At 39.9% G+C, this 22,150-nt stretch overlaps 1 protein-coding gene across 2 annotated transcripts in view; it reads right to left on the bottom strand.

Annotated features, from left to right (window-relative positions):
* The window catches only part of CDK15 (cyclin dependent kinase 15), an 83,635-nt gene that overhangs the window by 41,204 nt on the left and 20,281 nt on the right, over positions 1 to 22,150 (bottom strand). For both annotated transcript variants that reach the window (XM_053597446.1, XM_053597447.1), the window contains exons 8-9: positions 21,491 to 21,611; positions 7,839 to 7,932 (exon numbers count right to left, since the gene is read on the bottom strand). In XM_053597446.1, coding sequence (XP_053453421.1) covers positions 7,839 to 7,932; positions 21,491 to 21,611 — 215 coding nt within the window. The remainder of the gene's footprint in view (positions 1 to 7,838; positions 7,933 to 21,490; positions 21,612 to 22,150) is intronic.

Here is a 22,150-nt window from a genome sequence, read left to right as displayed (position 1 = left end):
GTTTTTCATTGGTGTATCGTAATGATAACAACATCACTTAAAAAAGAGCTGGCCTCTGCTTTGGATTACCAAATTAATTAAGATACATGAAAATAAAAGTCTTTTGGTGTACAAAGCCAAAACAGTTCAGATTTCAGATGGAGCTATCTGTCACCATTATTTTCCTGGCAGACATTATGTTACTGTTCTTTTAAGACAGTCATAAAAGCCCATAGGCCAGTGTTTCTCAACCTTCCTGATGCCGCGGCTCTTTAATACAGTTCCTGTGGGTTGCGACCCACAGGTTGAGAACCGCTCCATAGACAGTTATATCTGAAAGCGAGAATAACACTGTTTTTGTGAAATCCTAATAAAACAGCAGTAGATTTCATTATACCACTATAATAAATAACTTTTCTCAGAAGCATCTCTCACAGTGTCTAGTGAATCTATCCACTTTAGCCCGGAATATCATGCCTACCCAACTGGTACAACAGGAAGTCAATTTCTCAACCACGACTGAATATAATCGATGAAGAATACAAAATCTCTCCCCCTCTTTTTTTTTTTAAAGACAGAGTTTCACTTTGTTGGCCTGGGTAGAGTGCCAAGACATTACAGTTCACAGTGACCTCAAACTCTTGTGCTTAAGTGATCCTCTTGGCTCAGCCTTCCAAGTAGTTGGGGCTATAAGCACCTGCCACTACGCCTGGCTAGTTTTTCATTTTTTGTTTTAAGAGATGGGGTCTCACTCTTGCTCAGGCTGGTCTCAAACTCCTGAGCTCAAGCAATCCACCTGCCTCAAGTTCCCAGAGTACTGGGACTACAGGCGTGAGTCATTGCACCCAGCCTAGATTCGAAAATACTATTATCTATCAACTTGCTAACTAGGCCTCTGGCTGAGAGGTATTCTTTTTGGTGCCTGTTAAGCTTGTCTTCAAAAAAAAGAAGTACTGTTTTCCCCCATATAAATAAAAAAATCATGCCACACAGTAAAATCTTCCTTCTTTGATCCATTTCCTAAACAAACTGCAAAGTGACTGAGAGGATTACTGGCTTTTCCTCTCAACCACCCTGGGCCTGAGGGAACACTAAGAGTCTTGGAATCCATTTTGAAAAGCCAACTGGACTAAGTCTTCTTTTGTGGGAGAGAGCCAGGGGATGGGAAGCTAATTCTTCTTTTTTAACCTTCATCGTATGTACTTGCACAGATGCCTGTGTAAACCAGTCGTTGTGACCCCTGTACACAACATCCTCTCTTAGCTGACGAAGAACAATGAAAAGAAAGCAAAGGTAGCAAGAGAAAACTATGCAGGAAATAGGCACTACTATGTTCATGCTTTCCCTAATGAAATGGCCCAGAATTATTGGTTACTTTGTGCTACATTTTACCAAAGCCAACAAGGATCCCCAATTTTTTTAAATGTTGTGTTCAGAGCTTTAAGCTTGATATTTTAAATGTTTAAACAAAAATTCAATATGCTTTATTTGGAAATTTGATGCTCAGTTTCTACTTGAAAGTTATTGAATTATTTTTCACTTGAGGAAATTACTAAATCTCCCCTTCCCTGTCTGGGAAACTGAAAACCAAAAATTGTTGATTTACTTCCTCCCTGAAGGCTCTTAAAAGGCAGCTAGCGAGCGAGTGCCGTGTTTTAAACCACAGCCAGCCACTGGGGCTGTTTATCTGCCTTTGTGAGGGTGCAAACTAAAGGCATTTTGATTAATGGATTTAAAGTCTTCATAGTTTTTTCTGATTTTAGAACTGATGCAGGATTATTTTTAAAGGACACTTTTGAAAGAACTGGAGTTTTAAAAATTGGTTTAAAGTGATGACAGCTATTGTTTAGATGTAAACACACACACACATAAACACACACAGGCATTTCAGAAAGATGGTAAAACAAAGACTCAGGACTTCTCAATATGTCTTTATTACTCAGAGTGAAATCTTAGTATAAATGCAGAAGAAAACTGTGGTTAAAAAATTTAGAATGGGCCCATTGCTTTCAAAGAAGCAATTCCAGCATCAAATATCATAGAACTTGAAATAGATCTCCTGTTTTCATCTGTGTAGGGCAGATTTAGTAGAATGCAAACTCAGGAACTATTTGTAATCTATATAATTTTCTAAGCTGCTTCACAGGTAACAAAAGGGAAAATAGACAAAATTGGAATACATCAAAATAAAAAACTTCTGCATAGCAAAGGAAACAATCAGCATAGTTAAGAGACAACCTATAGACCCTACAGACGGGAATAATGACCTCATAAAAGGGCTGGAGGGAACTACGCAGACCCTTTTGTTTTTCCATCTTTCCATCATATGAGGTCACAACATTCATCCCTTCTGGAAGAATCAGCAACAAGGTACCATCTACCTGTCTGGGCTTTCACTAGACACTGAACCCACTGTGCCTTGATCTTGAATGTCTCAGCCTCTGGAATTATGAGAAACAAATTTCTGTTCTTTATAAATTGCCCAGTCTAAGGCATTTTGTCATAGCAACAAGAATAGACTAATAATTTCAATAGACATTTTTCAAAAGAAGACATACAAATGGTCAATAGATACATGAAAAGATGTTCAACATCATTAATCATAATGCGAAGGAAGAGAGATATCACTTCAGGCCTGTAGAATGGCTATTATGAAAAAGACAAAAGATAAGTGTTGGTAAGGATATTGAAAAAAGGGAACACTTGCATACTATCGTGGAATATACTACAGCCATTACGGGAGATGGTCTGGAGAGTCTTTGAAAAAATTAAAAAACGGAACTACCCTATGATCTACCAATCCCACCACAGGTGTGCATCCATAGGAAGTGAAATCAGTATGGTGAAAAGATATCTATAACCTCATGTTCATTGCAATATTATTCACAATAGCCAAGATATGGAATTAACTTTCGTGTCCATCAGCAGATAAGTGGATAAAGAAAATGGGGCATTGGGGACAGCGCGTGTGGCTCAAGGAGTAGAGCGCCGGCCCCATATACTGGGGTGGCAGGTTCAAGCCCGGCCCTGGCCAAAACTGCAAAAAAAAAAAGAAAATGTGGCATGTATCTACAATGGAAAACTATTCCGGGGGCAGGTACAGTGGCTCACACCTGTAATCCTAGCACTCTGGGAGACCAAAGCAGGTGGATCACCTGAGCTCAGGAGTTTGAAACCAGCCTGGGCCAGAGGAAGATCCCATCTCTGAAAAAATGGCTGAGCATTGTGGCAGGTGCCTGTAGTCCCAGCTACTCAGGAGGCTGAGGCAAGAGGATCGCTTAAGCCCAAGAGTTTGAGGTTGCTGTGAGCTATGATGTCATAGCACTCTACCAGAAGTGACAAAGTGAGACTCTGTCTCAAAAACAAACAAATAAACAAACAACAACAACAACAACAAAAAAAAACAGAAAAGAGAAAGAAAACTATTCAGCCTTAAAAAAAGAAGGAAATACTGTCATTTGTGACAATATGGAGAACTTGGCCACTAGTGCTAAGTGAAATAAGCCAGATATGGAGAGACCAATACTGAGTGATCTCACTAGTATGTGGAAACTAAAAAAGTTGATGTGGGTGCAGTGACACGTGCCAGTAGTCCCAGCTACTTGGGAGGTTGTATGAGAGGATCAATGGATAGTAAGAGTTTGAGGCTGCAATATGTTATGGCCCATGTCTGTGAACACCCATGGCACTTCAGCCTGGGCAACATAGTAAGATCCCATCTCTACAAAGAAGAAAAAAAAGATAGAAACTATAATATTCTCTTTACATTTTGTTTTAAGAAGTCACAACTTCACAGAGCCACAGAATCAAATATAATTTCAGATACTGAGAGCCAGAAAGGTTGGTTACATGACTTGTTCTACCTCAAACTGGAAGTTAGAGCTGTGTTCAAAGCCATGAATTCGGACTCCAGGACAGTATTCTTTCTCTTTCCTTCTTTTTTCTTTCTTTCTCTTTCTCATTTCCTTTCCTTCCCTTTCTTTACTTCCTTCCTTCTTTTCTTTCCTTTCTTTCCTTCCCTTCCTTCCTTCCTTCTCTTCTTTTTTTTCTCTCTCTCTCCCCCTGCTTCCCTCCTTCCTTCTCTCCTTCCCTCCCTCCTTCCTTCTTCCTTTCTTTTTTGACAGAATCTTACTCTGTTGCCCTGAGTAGAGTGCTGTGGCATTATAGCTCATAACAACCTCAAACTCTTGGGCTCAAAGCAATTCTCTTGCCTCAGCCTCCTAAGCAGCTGGGACTACAGGCGTGTGCCACTATGTCTGGTTAATTTTTCTATTTTTCAGCAGAGACAAGGTCTTGCTCTTGCTCAGGTTGGTCCTGAACTTCTGAGCTCAAGCACTCCATCCACCTTGGCCTCTCAGAATGCTAGGATTACAGGTGTGAACCACCACACCTCAGCCATTATTATTTCTTTCTTTTTTTTTTTTTTTTTGTAGAAACAGAGTCTCACTTTATGGCCCTCGGTAGAGTGCCATGGCATCACACAGCTCACAGCAACCTCCAACTCCTGGGCTTAAGCGATTCTCTTGCCTCAGCCTCCCGAGTAGCTGGGACTACAGGTGCCCGCCACAACGCCCGGCTATTTTTTGGTTGCAGTTCAGCCGGGGCCGGGTTTGAACCCGCCACCCTCGGTATATGGGGCCAGCGCCTTACCGACTGAGCCACAGGCGCCGCCCCATTATTATTTCTAATACATTTACTTGTCTTAACTTTGTAGAGTTGTCATACATATCAAAATAAAGTTGCTTTGACTTGGTGTAGTAAGATCAGGATAATGGTAGACATGAACCTAACGTCTACCGTTGGACTGATATGCTGAGAAATGTTTGTTTCTGGTGTGTATCACTCACTTGTTAGTACTTCATGTTGAAATTCAAGTCCAAATTCTTTCATTTATTGAATTGTCTAAAACATCCTTCAGATGACCAGTAGCAGTCTCTAAGGCCAGTCCTGGAAACTTGAACTGCTAACTAGAGAGTCATCAGGTCTTGGACAACATCTATCCTATTGCTTGTGTTCTATGATTTCTAAGTGCTGTGCTAAATACAAAGAACTATAAAATGATTGCTTTGTATGTGCATGGTCATTTAAAAATAGTACGAAGGCTGGGCACAGTGGCTCATGCCTATAATCATAGCCCTCTGTGGGGCCAAGGCAGGAGAATTCCTTGAGCTCAGGAGTTCTAGACCAGCCTGAGCAAGAACAAGACCCCATCTCTACTAAAAATAAAGAAGTTAGTTGAGTGTTGTAGCAGGTGAATCTAGTCCTACCTAATTGGGAGTCTAAGGGAGGAGTATCACTTGAGCCCAGGAGTTTGAGGTTTCTGTGAGTTAGACTGATGCCATGGCACTCTAGCCTGGGTCAACAGAGTGAGACTCTGTCTCAAAAACATAAAAAAGTAAGTAAAGGGGCGGTGCCTGTGGCTCAGTGAGTAGGGCGCCAGCCACATATGCCAAGGGTTGCGGGTCCAAACCCAGCCCCGGCCAAACTGCAACAACAACAACAAAATAAATAAATAAATAAACAACCAAAAAAATAAGTAAAAATAAAACAGTATGAAATATTTTAAAAAATATGTTTATACACAACTCTTCAAATACTTTAATAGCACATCTTAGTTCAGTATTACAATTTATATTAGCCATCTACACATATGTTCTTTTACAAGTATTTGTAGCTTATGTTTGTTTCACACATACTTACTTATACTTCACACATCACTTTACCTGGAGTGAACATTTGAAAATGTTCATATTTTTGTATTTTTCTTTTTCTTTCTTTTTTCATTGGTTTATAGCTTGTAAAGTTATTTATTTATGGTGAGTGACCACTAAGTGTTGTTAAACAACTAGCAAAAACTCTTTAAATATATAAAAAGTATTTATATAGATCTAGCTACTGCTTCCTCTATTGTGGACAAGAAATAATACTACTAGATAGAAGAATAGAAAAATTAGGTTAAATATCAGGTAATGCTTATAACAGGTTATTGAAAAATCTCTACAACAATTTACATCAAAGAGGAAGAAAAAATGTTTATGGGGCAGTTATATGGTGCACAGATCTTGCTATACATTTAATGTTATGAAATTCTCACAGCAAGATTAGAAAGTTGTTACCATTACACCCATTTTACAGACAAGAAAATTGAAGTCAGAGAGACCACATTGCCTATCCACATTCATTTAGCCATAAAGTGGCTAGAATTCAAAACACGTCTTTTGACTGACAAGCTTTTGCCTTGGTTTACCACAAGCATAGATGATATTATTCCGATGATGTTACTTGAAGATAGCATTTATTTGCCTTACATGGAAGTTTTAAGAAAAACATCTTTGAAAAATGCTTTTTCATTTATAAATGAAATTTAAAAATTTCCAATTTTCCTTCATAATATTTCCTATGTTTCCAAAAGAAAATGTAATGTCAGTGATTAATCTCTATAAAATGTCTTAATTCCACAAAGTATATTTTATTTTAGCCAGAAGACAAGGAGCAGGACCCAAGATAGCAAATGATAAAGTGCCCCCCACCCTGGTTTAAAGCAAATTGACACATTCTGCAGTGTCGATAAACCTGGAAGATATTGTAAGTGAAATAAGCTAGGTGCAGGAAGACAAATGGTCTGTGATTCCACTCGTATGAGGCACTGGAACAAGCAAAGTCGTAGAGATAGAAAGTAGACTAGCGGTTGCCGGGTGCTGGGAGGGAGGGGTGCTGGGGAGTTACTCTTTAATGGGTGCACAGCTTCTGTTAGGGATGAGGAGAAAGTTCTGGAAATGGGCAGAGTGATGGTGGCACTACAACATGTATGTGCTTCATGCCCGTGAACTGGTTAAGATGGTAAATTTTGTTATGTGCATTTTACCATAATTAAAAAAGTCCCTAGGCGGCGCCTGTGGCTCAGTCGGTAAGGCGCCGGCCCCATATACCGAGGGTGGCGGGTTCAAACCCAGCCCCGGCCAAACTGCAACCAAAAAATAGCCGGGCGTTGTGGCGGGCACCTGTAGTCCCAGCTACTCGGGAGGCTGAGGCAAGAGAATCGCTTAAGCCCAAGAGTTGGAGGTTGCTGTGAGCTGTGTAAGGCCACGGCACTCTACCGAGGGTGGTACAGTAAGACTCGGTCTCTACAAAAAAAAAAAAAAAAAAAGTCCCTAAAGAAATGAAAGATACAAATGTGTATATTATGATGACAGTACGGTGTGAGGAACATAAAACAAAGCATATCACAGCACAAATGAGGGGGGATGAAGAATGAATAAAGAAATAGAAATACACACACAAAGGTGCCTCCATGCCTTAGAAATTTGCCTGGCGGGCCGCGCCTGTGGCTCAGCGGGTAGGGCGCCGGTCCCATATGCCGGAGGTAGCGGGTTCAAACCCAGCCCCGGCCAAATAAAAAAAAAAAAAAGAAATTTGCCTGGAGATGAGCAGGATAAATAGCAGCTTCTCTCAGACAGGGATGGAAAGCCTCTGTTTTATCAGGCTTCTATGAAAGTTTAGTGCCTTATCTTCAGTTGACAAAGATCCAGGGCCAAATGGTAGAATTAGGAGGGTGGCAAGGCAGGGACTTGGCTAAGTAGAAAGGGCAGAATTGCCCTGGGAGGTTGAGACAATGGTAATAACAGGGCCCAGGAGACCCAAATGTCATGAGTGGGACTATTCAAGGGCTGCTGCAGATGATGGGGCTCCCTGACCACACTCCGGGGGGCTCCTACCTCGGCAGACACCAGTCTCCACAGGCCAAACACGTGGCTCAGTATCTCAGAGTGGAGGGGCTGCTTCATTGGTCCATAAGGCAAATTCAGTTCAAAATTTGAGATGCTGCTATTTTATTTTCTTAAGCAGAATTGTTCTCTTACCTCCCAGATCTTCTCCAGCTGCCCAAGGACGTTGGAAACCCCGGGGAATAAAGGCCGACCCTGGAACATTTCAATAAAGATGCAGCCTGCACCCCTAGCAAAGGAAATAAGAGTGAACCCGACACTTTCAGAGAAATCACACATGCAAAACTGGACTGCCAGAATTTCTCCTCCTGAGAAATACTTCAGGGACGATTCCAGGTGTCCTCAAACTTTTTAAAGAGGGGGCCAGTTCACTGTCCCTCAAACCGTTGGAGGGCCGGACTATAATTTAAAAAAAAAACTATGAACAAATTCCTAGGCACACTGCACAATAAGATATGTGCAGTGTGTATAATAAGATATGTGCAGTGTGCACAATAAGATATGTGCAGTGTGCATAATAAGATAGGAATTGTGAGAAGCATCATTATTTGATGAATATATATCATTGAGAAACTAAAAACTACAAGCTAAACTACGATCAGAATGTTTATGTATACTTATTGGAAGTATAAATAAACAGTAATAAGTTTAATTAGACACAGATTATTTTATCATGTATCATATTTGGACATGCAAAAAAAATGGAACATTGAGTGAAATAAATTGATTTAGGTATTCCTAAAACTTTTTCATATCAGCATTTGACTTAGACTCTTTGATATCTATGTTTACCCATCTTACTATCCTCTGTATTAAGAGTTTGATGATGTAGCATTTCTTAAAACAATACGTAAAAGAACAGTCATTGGTGCTGGGCTCCTAAACTGGCTTGCGATGGACATAGCGTTAGCTTACTTTGACTCCTGCTAAGAGAATGCTGCTAAACATGTCTGATTTACTCCTTCTCCACAACCATTTGCTTCCTAGGGTTTAGAAAAGGAAAAAAGGAGAAAGCTCTCTTGCTTGCCTTGCTTGCAGGGTTTGATTCCAAGTCACTGACACTCCCTGCAAGGTTTTTTTGGTTTGTTTTTGCTTCTTTAAATCACGTGGGTTTTGAGGCCAGGTCATTTATTGTTCACACTCGCGCAGTCCTAACTAACAAGTCACAACTGCACCCTCTATGGTGCCCACTGTAACATGCTATTGATTATAAGATGCTTCTTGATTTAACAGAAAATGTGCCTCTTTAAATAGATTAAATAGAATGAGATGTAAATTTTCTTTCCTACGTGATCAAACTGGAAGGTTAATTCAGAAGGATGTGAAGGAGTAAGATTTCTTGGCTTATAATGCACATTTTTATTCTCATCATTTTTTTTTTTTTTTTTTTTGAGACAGGGTCTTGCTATGTTGCCCAAGCTGGAGTGCAGTGCGGTGCTGTGCAGCCCAGGCTGGTCTCAAACTCCTCGCCTCAGGTGATCCTCTCGCCTCAGCCTCCCAAAGTGCTGGGATTATAGGCATGAGCCACCATATCTGGCTCATAAGTCTTTTGAGCCAGAAAAATTGTTCAGGTGACTGATTATAGATATTATCCTCATGGTCCAATCAGTCCCAATTTCTTTTTACTCCAAATCCCTTTCTCTATAACTCATAATTTTGCAAATTCCCTTCATCATTTTACCATTTTTATGTGGAATGATAAAGAAGGAAAATGTAAGTAAAACATCTTGGTATAACCATATTATTAAAGATTTATTACCGCCTTGGTGTGTGTCACACTTTATGGGGGCAAGACATGATTGCAAGAGGGACTTTACCTAACAATTGCAATCAGTGTAACCTGGCTTATTGTACCCTCAATGAATCCCCAACAATAAAAAAAAAAAAAGATTTATTACCAAGTATTCAAAATACGGTCTTTAATATCCATATGTGCTTATTACACATAATAATTTTGACTTTTTTCCATATGACTGTAGACACATGGTATTTCATTAACTTTTAATTGATTGTATAGGAGACAGCCGGATGAGGTAGCTCATGCCTGTAATCCTAGCACTCTGGGAGATGGAGGTGGGTGGATTGACTGAGCTCACGAGTTTGAGACCAGCCTGAGCCAGAGCAAGACCTTATCTCTAAAATTAGCTAGGCATGTGGCAGAAGCCTATTGCCCCAGCTACTTGGGAGCCTGTGGCAAGAGAATCGCTTGAGCCCAAGAGTTTGAAGTTGCTGTGAGCTGTGAAGCCATTGTACTCTACAGAGGGTGACAAAGTGAGACTCTGTCTCAAAAAAAAAGATTGCTTAGGAAAAAGCAGATTTCTTTTCTTTTCTTTTTTTTTTTTTTTGAGGCAGTTTCACTTGTCACCCCTGGTAGAGTCCCATGCGTCACAGCCCCTCAGACTCCTGGGCTCAAATGATTCTCTTGCCTCAGCCTCCCAAGTAGCTGGGACTACAGGCGCCAGCCACAATGCCTGGCTAACTTTAGAGGTCTCACTCTGGTTCAGGCTAGTTTTGAACTCGTGAGCTCAGACAATCTGCCCCCCTCAGCCTCCCACAGTGCTAGGATTACAGGCCGTGAAAGCAGATTTCTCGACAATCAGGTTTAAGGACAATTTTTATCTTGTGTCTAGTTTGGGGACAGAATATGTTAAAGAAAGGTTGAAATTTAACTGTATTTTCTCATATCAGAATAGACAAGAATTGTTTTCATGACCTAATATTTGGTTTAAATTTAATCAACTAGATTTTTCTTAGGAGCTTGTTTCAAAAAAGAGAGAGAGAGATATCTGGCTGCACTTTGCCAGAAACGTTTCCCTCCTCAAACAATAGGTTGTTTTTATTCCCAATTTTTAAGGCCAATTTGAGTGTAACAGCCAGATGTTTTTCCTTTTACGAATTTTTGCTATATAAGAAACATCTTGATAAGAGCTACAAGGATTTTGCTCAGACAAATGTAACTCATGCATTTGGCAAACAGTATCTTGAACTCGTAGAATTATTGTTATTTTAAAGCTCCTCGTTAACTTGTATTGTAACTTGTACCTGTGTTCTTTTTGCTTCCTAGTTTTAAAACAATGGATATAATAAGTATAAATGAAACAATACATGAAGGACAATAAAATTGATGGAACACAGTGAAATGGTGACAAAGCATCCTGGTTGCTAGCAGTGGTTAGCTGAAAGTTAAGCCAACTGGGAAACCTAGCTGTGAGCCCCGCCAAACGGTCTCCATCCTGGCCCCCCTGCTTTCTCCGTATGCACTTGAAAGGCTTCAGACCATTTTGTCTTAAAGTGAAAAATAAATGTGTGTGTATAAAACATATTGGCTTATTACTTGGTTATAAAATAGAAATGGAAATGTATTGGCTTTTAAAGACTTTAAAAGCCAATACTCGAGGTAGGAATTTTTTTCTCCCCCAAAAGGCTTTCATTGCCTGGAAAAACCTTGTTGCTTTTTTATACTGGTAGCTGTAGGGAACCAAGAAGGCCTTCGTTACACAATTTCTTAGTGTCCTTCATCATCTTCTATACCACTAGGATGGTATACAAAATTACGTAAATTATATCGGCAAAACTAGATAATTCAGGCCATTATACAAAGTACTATAAAGTAACATAAGAGGCTGGAAGTGGTGGCTCATGTCTGTGATCCCAGTGCTTCAGGAGGCCAAGGTGGGATGGTCACCTGAGGGGAGGAGGTCCAGACCAGCCTCAGAATCATAGTGAGACCCTATCTCCACAAGAAATATTTTAAGGCCCAGCAGGTGGGCACATGCCTATAATCCTAGGACCCTGGGAGGCTGAGATGGGTGGATTGCCTGAGTTTAGGGGTTCAAGACCAGCTTGAGAAAGAGTGAGACCCCAAGTCTAAAAATAGCCGGGCACTGTGGCAGGCGCCTGTAGTCCCAGCTACTAGGGAGGCTAAGGCAAGAGGATCACTTGAGCCCAAGAGTTTGAGGTTGCCATGAGCTATGATGCTGCAGCACTCTACCAAGGGCAACTGTTTGAGTGAGACTCTGTCTCAAAAAAAAAAAAAAAATTAAAAATAGCCTCTCAGGAGTTACAGAGAGTTATGACTATGTCACTGCACTCCAACCTGGGTGACAGAGGGAGACCTGTCTCAAAAAAATAAAAAAATAAAAATAACACAGGATGTTTGTGTTCCAGAGATAAAATGCTCATATTTGGTTTATAGGGTTGAAATTCTCCATTTGCACCTCAGGGTAGGATGACACCATCCTCTAACAAGTCTAGAGTCTAAAGTTACAGCTCACGTACAGTCCCTCACTGTGAATATACAGTGTGTGTGTACATGTGTGCACTTGTGCACGCCTCTAGCACAGACAAAAGTCCTAAATCAGTTCTATTTCCCTACCTGAAATATGCATAAGTACCATAAATATCAATGCACTGATAACAACGTAAGTCTGCACACTTTATGTTTCAAAGATAAAAGATGTTTTCTAGGTATAAGCATTGTTCTTTAAAAATGATACAATTATGCCCCATGATTATATCAATGTACACAGCTATGATTTAATTAAAAAAAGAAAATAAATAAATAAAAATGATACAATTTATCTTCCTTTTTGTAATTTGTCTTTTAGAACTTTTTTTTTTTTTGCTTCTTAAACTTAAGAATACAAACTGTGTGGCTATCATCTATTTTGCTCGTCCCAGACTAGCCTTAAGCAAACATTTTAAATATTCTGAACATTCAAGTCCAGATAGAGAACCAGCTCCTATTTCCTTTTATTCTGTTTTATTCTTAAATCTTCATTCCTGTGGCTCCTCTGACCTTACAGATCTTTAGGCTTCTCAGAGGCTTTCTGCTCTGTGGAGAAACCCTTGGGGCAGCCCAAGTAGATGAAGGGGAACTTTACATGCAGAAAAACAAAAAGACCGGGTAGCATTAAACAGTGAATCCCCCAGAAGGGAGAGACGCACTGGCTCGTTTTACTGCCCCAACTGTGGTTCCTCTGTGAAGTTAGAGGAAGCAGTTTACATGTTTTCTGTACTTTCTGGCCCTCTTTCTAACTTTTTCTCTATTTTGAGCATGAACAAATTCTTCTGTAAAAGAGAAAAAGATTGCTCAAATTCCTTAGGCAATCCCTGGAGAGAAAAAAAAAAACATCTCTGGAGTTTAAGGTTTCTCAGAGCTGTGAGGAGCATATAAAAAATGTTGTTGGGAGAAACGGATCAGTACTTCATTTTTTACTGTTGAGATGAACTCAGAACAACATAATTTATAGTAGTGACCTGACATTTCCATTTGCTTTATTCTGGATCACTCTTTATATTTGGAAGTTTGCAGTGAGAAACCTGTCAGTAAAGCATCTCTCAGGCAGAAATAACTTCCCATCATCCTAAAACCAGCAGCTGCCCGAAGGCAGCACTGAACAGAGAACCTTGTGTGCCAAAATAAATCCTTCTTGACAACTTAGTATACCATGTATGATGTGGATGAAACCTGAAAATATTATGATAAGCATATAAGCCAGATACAAAAGGACAAATATCTCATGATTCCTCACTTCTGAGGTACCAGGAATGGGCAAATGTACAGAGATTAGAAAGTAGAATAGTGATCATGAGGGGCTGAGGAGAGAGGGTAATAGGAAATTATTGTGCAATGGGTACAGAGATTCAGATGAGGAAAAGTTCTAGAGGTGTATAGTGATGATGGTTATATAACAGTGCGAATATACTGAATATTGTTGTGTTGTACACTTGAAAATGGCTAAAAATAGTAAATGTTATGTATATTTTGACATAGTGCAAATTAAAAATTGAGAAATGACATCAGTGTAATCAGCCTAAAACCCCGAGTTGTTCTCACTGAAGGCCCTAATGGAATGTTTTAAGGTCTGAAAAGGTAGCAGAAAGAAGAAAAGACACCAGGAGATTAGAGAGCATTGGTTGTAAGCTCTGGGAATAACTAATACATCCTACTCACACATTTTCCATAATTAACCACAGCCCCTGTTCATGCTGTGGGCCCCCCCCCAGACACTGTGGCCACCAGGCTTCTTGTGAAGGAAGGCGCCTGCACTGCGTGGTATAATTGGTTTCTCTAAGACAAAGGAGCCAATGCTCACCCACTGTCATCTGCCTCCACAGGAGCATTCCGTTTGGGCTCTATGGGGTTGCATGGCCTAGCAGGATAGGATTTATTTTCCTTTTTATCCTTTGTTAATTGGAAGTCTTCTCCCTACTCAGTCCCCTCTTATCACTCTGCAAAGGAAAAAAATGCAGGGAGGAGTACTTCAATGTAAATACCCTGTATCTAGCAATTAATTTGAGAATGAACAAATGGAAGATGCCTATTGTTCTATTTCTAGATTACATTTGTAGTTTTATCAAACAACGATAATAAAATAAGAGTAACAACAATAATTTTAAATTACAGTTGGATTTTTTTTTTTTTTTGAGACAGAGTCTTGCTTTGTTGTCCTCAGTAAAGTGCTGTGGCATCACAGCTCACAACAACCTCAAACTCTTGGGCTCAAGAGATTCTTTTACCTCAGCCTCCCTGTAGCTGGGGTTACAGGTACCAGCCACAATACCCAGCTATTTTTAAAGACAGAGTCTCCTCTTATTCAGGCTGGTCTCAAACTCGGGAGCTCAGGTGATGCACCCACCTCGGCCTCCCAGAGTGCTAGGATTACAGGTGTGAGCCACCGCACTGGACCTTACAGTTGCATTTTTATATTGTAAGCATTATTATTATTCATGGTTAGATTCGTGAAACACTTATCAATGTTTTGTGTAAGCTATAAAAAGTTCTTTAGGAAAGACTTAAAGAACTGGTAGAGTAGATGAAAAAATTACCCAGAATGTAGCACAGAAAGTTAAGGAGATTAAAAATATGAAGGACAGAATAAGAAAGATGGATAATAGAAGAATAGAAGAATACAGTCTAATAATATCTCTCTGGAGTTGGAGTTGGAGAAAAAGAGAATAGAGACCATGGAACAGAGGCAACATTCAAAAATAAAATGGCTCATGAAAGACATGAGTTCATAAATGGAAGAACAGTATACACCAAACAGGGTAAATAAAAAGAAATCCGGGCAGCGCCTGTGGATCAAGGAGTAGGGCGCTGGTCCCATATGCCGGAGGTGGCGGGTTCAAACCCAGCCCCGGCCAAAAAAAAACAAAAAACAACAACAAAAGAAATCCACACTAGATGCCACATAGTGAAAGTTGCACAATAAGAAAGGCAAAGAAAACATTCTAAAAGACATCCAGAGGAAATGAGAGATCACCTGCAAAAGGAATAAACTCTTCAACAGCAATAGTGGAAGACAAAGCAGGAGAATTACATCTTTAAGATGTGGAGAGAAAGACTCGGTGCCTGTAGCTCAGCGGCCAGGGCGCCAGCCACATGCACTGGAGCTGGCGGGTTCGAATCCAGCCTGGGCCAACTACAACGAAAAAAATAGCCAACACCTATAGTCCCAGGTACTTGGGAGGCTGAGGGAAGACAATCACTTAAGCCCAAGAGTTTGAGATTGCTGTGAGCTGTGACACCATGCCACTTCCAAGGGTGACATAGTGAGACTCTGTCTTAAAAAAAGAAAAAAGAAGATGAGGAGAGAAAACAGCAATCTAGAATTGTATCCCCAGTTGAGCTTCCTTTCAACAATCAGGGTTTATCTTTGGTAAACAAAGAGTTTGCCATCAACAAGACTACACTGAAGAAAATTATAAAAGATTTATTTCAGGAGAAAGGAAAATTACTCCAAAAATGAGATCTAAAGTGCATGAAGGAATAATGAACAGTTCTCAATGTATTTGCACTTAATTTTTGAACATGCACAATAACCTTGTATCTGACAATTGGGGAATACACAGTCTTCTTGAACACACACAAAATAATTGCAAATGCTGATCATGCACTAGGACACTGCTTCTTACCCTAGCTTTGGTAAAACAATATTTTGGCACTTTTAATTTTGAAATAACTGCAAACTTACAGAAAAGTTGCAAGAAGAGTAGAAAATACTCTCATATCTTTCAGATTCATCCATTGTTAATGTTTTGCCACTTTTATTCCATTATTTTCTTTTCTTTTTTTCTTCTCTCTCTCTCTCTTTTGAGATAGTTTCACTCTGTTACCAGGCTAGAGTGGAGTGGCATCAGCCTAGCTCTCAGCAACCTCAAACTCAGAGGTTTAAGCAATCCTCCTGACACCTAGCTAATTTTTTTATTTTTTAGTAGAGATGGAGTCTCGCTCTTGCTCAGGCTAGTTTTGAACTCTGAGCTCAAGCAATTCACCCACCTCAGTCTCCCACAGTGCTAGGATTACAGGAGTGAGCCACAGTGCCTGGCAAGACTATGTAAATATCTTATCCCTCAGCAAACTTTCCTCTTCTAGTTTAGCATTAATGATTCAACCAATTAACACTATATTGGTTGCAAAATAGTGAATTTTCTAACTCTGTCATTTCTTCTCCAGTTATTAGTTGGGATTCTCCCCTGAGGAAGAGCTTCCTGTCCTATCTAACTAGTTAACGCACTGGCTTCAGTACACACTTAAGAATTATTTTGTTAAATGGGTTTTAACCCATTACTCTCACTTTACTTTGATAATCAGATTGTCCCAGATTTGGCCAATGGCCTATTCAAGCTTCTTCCCATGTCCTTGTGACATATTCCCATTATTTTTTTGATCACTTTGTAAGAAAATTTTCTGGTCCAACAAGATGCTCCAGGCTCCTCTAGTACATTTCCTGCCCCAGATTTAGAATCAGTGATTTCCCTAAAAATTCCTAGTTCTTTTTAGTAGAGAATAGTATTAAGAAATCGAGATCTGTGTTTTAGATCAATACTGAAGTAAAATACAATAATAAAAATTTCTTTGTTGAAAAATATACCTGCCATATACAAATGCAAATGTTCTCTGAGGGAACCACCTCAAGGCCTCAAAGACATTTCACAGATAAACATTCCAAGGCAGTGGGACTGCAAACTAATACAGCATTTTTGGAAGACTTTACATCTTTTACATTTACCTAGATGGAGGTGAAATACATTCTTCTTAGTAAAGTATCACAAGAATGGAAAAATAAATATCCAATGTACTCCACACTAATATGAAATCAATATATAAACAGTTACATGCTCATAAGAACAATAAAACACTAATACATTCCAGTTTGGGGCTAGAGGGAAGTGGGAGGGTTGGGGGAGAGGACGTATGGCAGAAGGAAGGAGGGCAGGAGGGGGAATCTCACCTAATGTGCACATTGTGAGGGTGTATGACATGCCCCCTGGGTGAGGGGCTGTTCTACAAATGGAACTTTACCCTGGAAGTAAGAAAAATGTAACCTAAAAATTATACTCTTATATTAATTTGAATAAAGTTTAAAACAAACGAACAAAAAATTCCAAGCCAGGACTGGGTGTGGTGACTCATGCCTATAACCCTAGCACTTTGGGAGACTGAGGTAAGAGGATTGTTTGGGGCTAGGAGTTCCAGATCAGCCTGGGCAATAACAAGATCCTGTCTTTACAAGAAATAAAAAACAAAAGTTAACCAGATATGGTGGCTCACATCTATAATCTAGCACTTTGAGAAGCTGAAGAGGAAAGTTCACTAGAGGCCAACAAGGCTGAGCAACATAGCAAGACCTCATGTCTCTATAAAATTTAAAAACTATAGCTGGGCATAGTGGTATGCACCTGAAGTCCTAGCTACTTAGGGAGGCTGAGCCAGGAGGATCGCTTGAGTCCAAGAGTTTGAAGTTGCATTGGGCTATGATGACACAGCTGCACTCTAGCCCAGGCAACAGAGTGAGACCCTATCTCATTAAAAAAAAGAAAAGAAAAAGCAACTAAGGCAAATTAGCATATCACTGCCAAAACAACTAAACAAATATAGAAAAAAGATATCATATGCAAGAACCAAAGAAACAATAAACAATGAAATAGACTTATAAGAACCTTTGCTTTAAATGTGTTAAGTCGTCAGAGAGAAAATTATAAAACTTTATTAAAAGTCATTAAAGAAGAACTAAACAGATGAAGCAATCAATATACCATGTTCAAAAATTGGAAGATAATACTGTATTATATAGGGAAATTATAACTAAATGTACCTTTATTTACAAAAGATTCATTGCAAAATCTTACAAAGAGGTACCCAACACATAAAGAATATTATGTAAATATTTTGTAAAATATCATCCTCAAAGTGATTTTTTTTTTAAGATGGAGTCTCACTCGGTTGCTCCAGGATTGAGTGCCATGGCATCAGCATAACTTATGGCAACCTCAGACTCCTAGGTTCAAGCAATCCTCCTGCTTCAGCCTCCTGAGTAGTTGGGACCACAGCATCTACCACAATCCCAAACTAATGTTTCTATTTTTAGTAGAGATAGGGTCTCACTCTTGCTCAGGTTGGTCTGGAATTCCTGACCTCAAACAATTCTCCAGCCTCGGCCTCCCAGACTGCTAGAATTACAGGCATGAGCCACCGCGCCTGGTCTACAATTTCTAACACATTTGGTCTATAATTTCTATTCCAAAGAAAATCCACTAGGATTTTTCATGAAACTTGAAACACTGAATCTAAAATTTAGGTGGAAAATCAGAAAGGAAAAATGGCCAAGACATTCGTGAAGAAGAAGATGAAGTGAGTGGAAGGCTTGTCCTGTGAGATACTCACTAGTACTATAGCTACAGAAATTAAAAATAGTGTGGCACTGGTATAAGATAGACAAATTGACAGCATAAAGAATCTATAAACAGACCTATGCACTTGTGGAAACTCAATATATAGGCAATTGGGATGGCCCATCACTGAAGCAATTAGGGTGAGACAACTGTTTAGCATACACAAAAGTCAATTTTAATGTATTAAGAAGTTTAAATGAAAGGAAAAACTTTACAACCTTTAACAGAATGTACTTTTTAACAAAATATCATTCTGACCTCAGGGGGAAATAAAAGTTTTTCAACAAGAAACAAAAAGGGCTAACCATTAAAAAAAAAAAAAAAGATTGATAAGGTTAGCAATATTAAAATTAAGAACTCTGTTCAAGGGCGGTGCCTGTGGCTCAAAGGAGTAGGGCGCCAGCCCCATATACTGGAGGTAGTGGGTTCAAACTTGGTCTGGGCCAAAAACTGCCAAAAAAAGAACTCTGTTCAAAAAGACATCAAGATATAAAAACATAACCTCTGAACGGGGAAAGGCTACTTGCAGCTCACATAACCGATAAAAGATTAGTATCCTGAATACAGGAAGAATTCCTATAAATCAATAAAAAAAGGAAGGGAAAGAGACAGAGAGACAAACAGAAAATGAACAAAAGGTACAAACAAGCATTTTATAGAAGAGAAAACATGAATGACCAATAATCCATGAAAAGATATCCAAGCTCATTAGTAGTTGGAGGAACGCAAATTTAGAACACAATGTGAAACCATTCTATCCACCTGACTAGCAAAAGTAAAGAAATCTGATAGTACCAAGTTGGTGCAGCTACACATAAGGGACTATAACACACTGACTGCTTCTGTATCAGTTGTTACAGCCACTTTGGAAAACCATTTGGTGCTATTTTATGAAGTTAAACATTCACAGACCCTGTGACATAGCAAATCAATCTATAAGCCAGTACCCTAGAGAAATCCTTAAATATAAATACCAAGTTTGTTCAAAATAGAAGACAAAAACCAAAAAAAAAAAAAAATTAAATAATTGAAATGTTCACCAACAGGAAATAAAATGTCGCTATGTAGATCGACATGGATGAATCTTAGAAACATACGGAGTGAAACTAAACTAAGTCAGAGGAGACTGAAGGCAATATATTCCATTTTTATAAAAAACCCAAAGGAGGGCAGTGCCTGTGGCTCAGTGAGCAGGGCACCGGCCCCATATACCGAGGGTGGCGGGTTCAAACCCAGCCCCGGCCAAACTGCAACAACAACAACAAAAAAAAATAGCCGGGCGTTGTGGTGGGCGCCTGTAGTCCCAGCTACTCGGGAGGCTGAGGCAAGAGAATTGCCTAAGCCCAGGAGTTGGAGGTTGCTGTGAGCTATGATGCTACAGCACTCTACTGAGGGCAATAAAGTGAAACTCTGTCTCTACCAAAAAAAAAAAAACCCAAAGCAGGTAAAGAAAAATAATACTTTTTAGAATGCAAATACTTTTGCTGACAAAAGACAAGTTCTGGCAAAAGCCCCTCTGGGAGAGGGGCCAGATGACGGGAAAGGAACACAAGTCTATGGGACCGTATAGACCACGTTCCAGTCACTGCCCAGGCTTGATGGTGGGTTCATGTAATTCACTTTATTGCGCACCTTAATCTACCACAATTTTCTCATCCATGAAACTGCTGACCTTGGGGGCTGGATAAGCTTGTGTTGCAGGGGGGCCGGCCTTTGCACTGCAGGGTAATTAGTGTCATCACTGGTCTCTACCCACCTGACACCATGGCACCCCTGACCCCCACCCAGCTGAGACAACAAAAATTGTTACCAGATAGTGCCAAATGTCCCCTGGGGAGCAAAATTGCCCCCGGTTGAGAATCACTGATCTTTACATATGTTCTATGTATTTTTGAATGTGTTAAATATTCTATAATAAAGCAAAGTTTAAAACTGATGGGTGGAAGTTTCACTCTGTGAAACACAACCAGAAAGTCATCATTAAGAGCTGAGTAAGCCAGAACCTACAGAAGGCCTTTGAAGTGACAGCGCTGAGCAGTGCAAGCTGACAGTTTCAGGAGGGCTTTGACTTACAGACAATGTTTCCAGAAATGGTGCCAGGTGACAGAAATCAATGACACTAGATACTGGGGGAAAATTTCTGCAACCTTTGTCAATTCTTTGGGGAAATTGAAAAGCTTAGTTTAGCCTTTTAGAACATGACTTAATTTAAAAAAAATCTATTATTGATTTTTGGAAACAGGACTTTGTATTTTTATATAAACCCTTTCTTCTAAGGCATTGAGAGCGCTCCATATATTTTATTACTTTGAGAAGCTGGGTATGCCTCAAGAGTCCCCATACATATGAATGTGGCCCCCAAATGACTGGGAAGTCTCCAGAAATAAGATCCAGATAATGTGACATTGATGTTTTAGGACGATGAGTGCCTGACGTCCCAAGCTCACTACTGCACCCTGTTAACCCAACCACCTCCCTGACCACATGGCTCTATCTGATAGCACCTGTCTGGTTCTTATGCTCACATTACAGTTCCACTTGACCCCAGATAGGGAGAATTGATTACTCTCATTTAAAAAAAGAAACTAGACACAAAGAGGATACACAACTTTTTCAAGATAACAGAATCCAGAGTACTTAATTAGAAATGGAATTGGCATGAAAATCAGGTCTCCTGAATCTTAGCCATTAGACTTTTTCCACCAAGCCCTGAACTGTGTTTGCACAGACACGTGTGTGTCTCTATGTGTGTCCGTCTGTCTGTCTGTAGCTTAGGTGGGTATGTGTTTCTCAGAGTACAAGGTGTCCAGGAGGATAAAAGGCAAAGGATTGAAGAGAGGAGCCGGGGGGAGGGGCATGATAGAAAGAGCAAAGGATTCAGCAGATGCCTTGCCAAGACCTCAGTGCGTCTCAGTTTCTTTAACTATAAAAACTCACAGAATTATTACAAAAATCAAATGTGCATTTGAAAGTACAGTCTGTTTTCATATAAATACTAGTGATTGTCATTATAAGAATTATTATTAAAAATATAGTATAGCTGATAAAGCCACCCTCCTGGGTAGGATGACTCACATTTTCTTCATTTTCCTGGCACTCACTCTTACCATATGTCCAGCTCAGAGGAATATTCAGTGGCTCCCAGCAAAGCATCAGGAGGCCGGTACCAGAGGGTCACGACTTCTGAAGAATATGTCTGGCTGGGAATGGACTTGGCTCGAGCAAGACCTGACCAGAGAGAAAAAGCATAGAACTCACTGTCCTGGGCCTTCCTGAGGAGTAGTACAGCCACTCCCCATTTCTGCAGTCCAGGAACCTCCAGCGTAGTAGATAGATGGTAGGGACTGCTAAGGGACACCTCGTTGGTTTGGTAAGACACTAGGTGAGTTTCTCTCAAGTGCTCCTTTGCAAAATGAGAGTATTTTTGTCAGTCAGCTTTTATCTGACAGAATTGCAGGATCTATTGCTGGGAAAAACTAAGAGAAGAGTTCGCTCTTGTGGAGAATCGATAAATGAACGTCTGTTAAATGCTTACATGTCAGGATTCAAGCTACTATCTTAGAATAAAGTGCTGCAGCTATCGTACCACCACATGGTGTCTGCTAAGCAGAGAAGAGTGGTTCCTCGGCTCATGTGGAGACAACTTTTCTTTCTTTCTTTTTTTTTTTGAGACAGAGTCTCACTGTCATCCTCGGTAGAGGGCTGTGGCATAACAGCTCACAGCAACCTCAAATTCTTGGGCTTAAGAGATTCTCTTGCCTTAGCCT

Source organism: Nycticebus coucang, chromosome 7 (genome assembly GCF_027406575.1).
Source record: "Nycticebus coucang isolate mNycCou1 chromosome 7, mNycCou1.pri, whole genome shotgun sequence".
In the NCBI taxonomy this organism is placed as follows: domain Eukaryota; kingdom Metazoa; phylum Chordata; class Mammalia; order Primates; family Lorisidae; genus Nycticebus; species Nycticebus coucang.
Note: the sequence above shows the minus strand (reverse complement) of the source record. Positions and strands in the feature narration are given on the sequence as shown.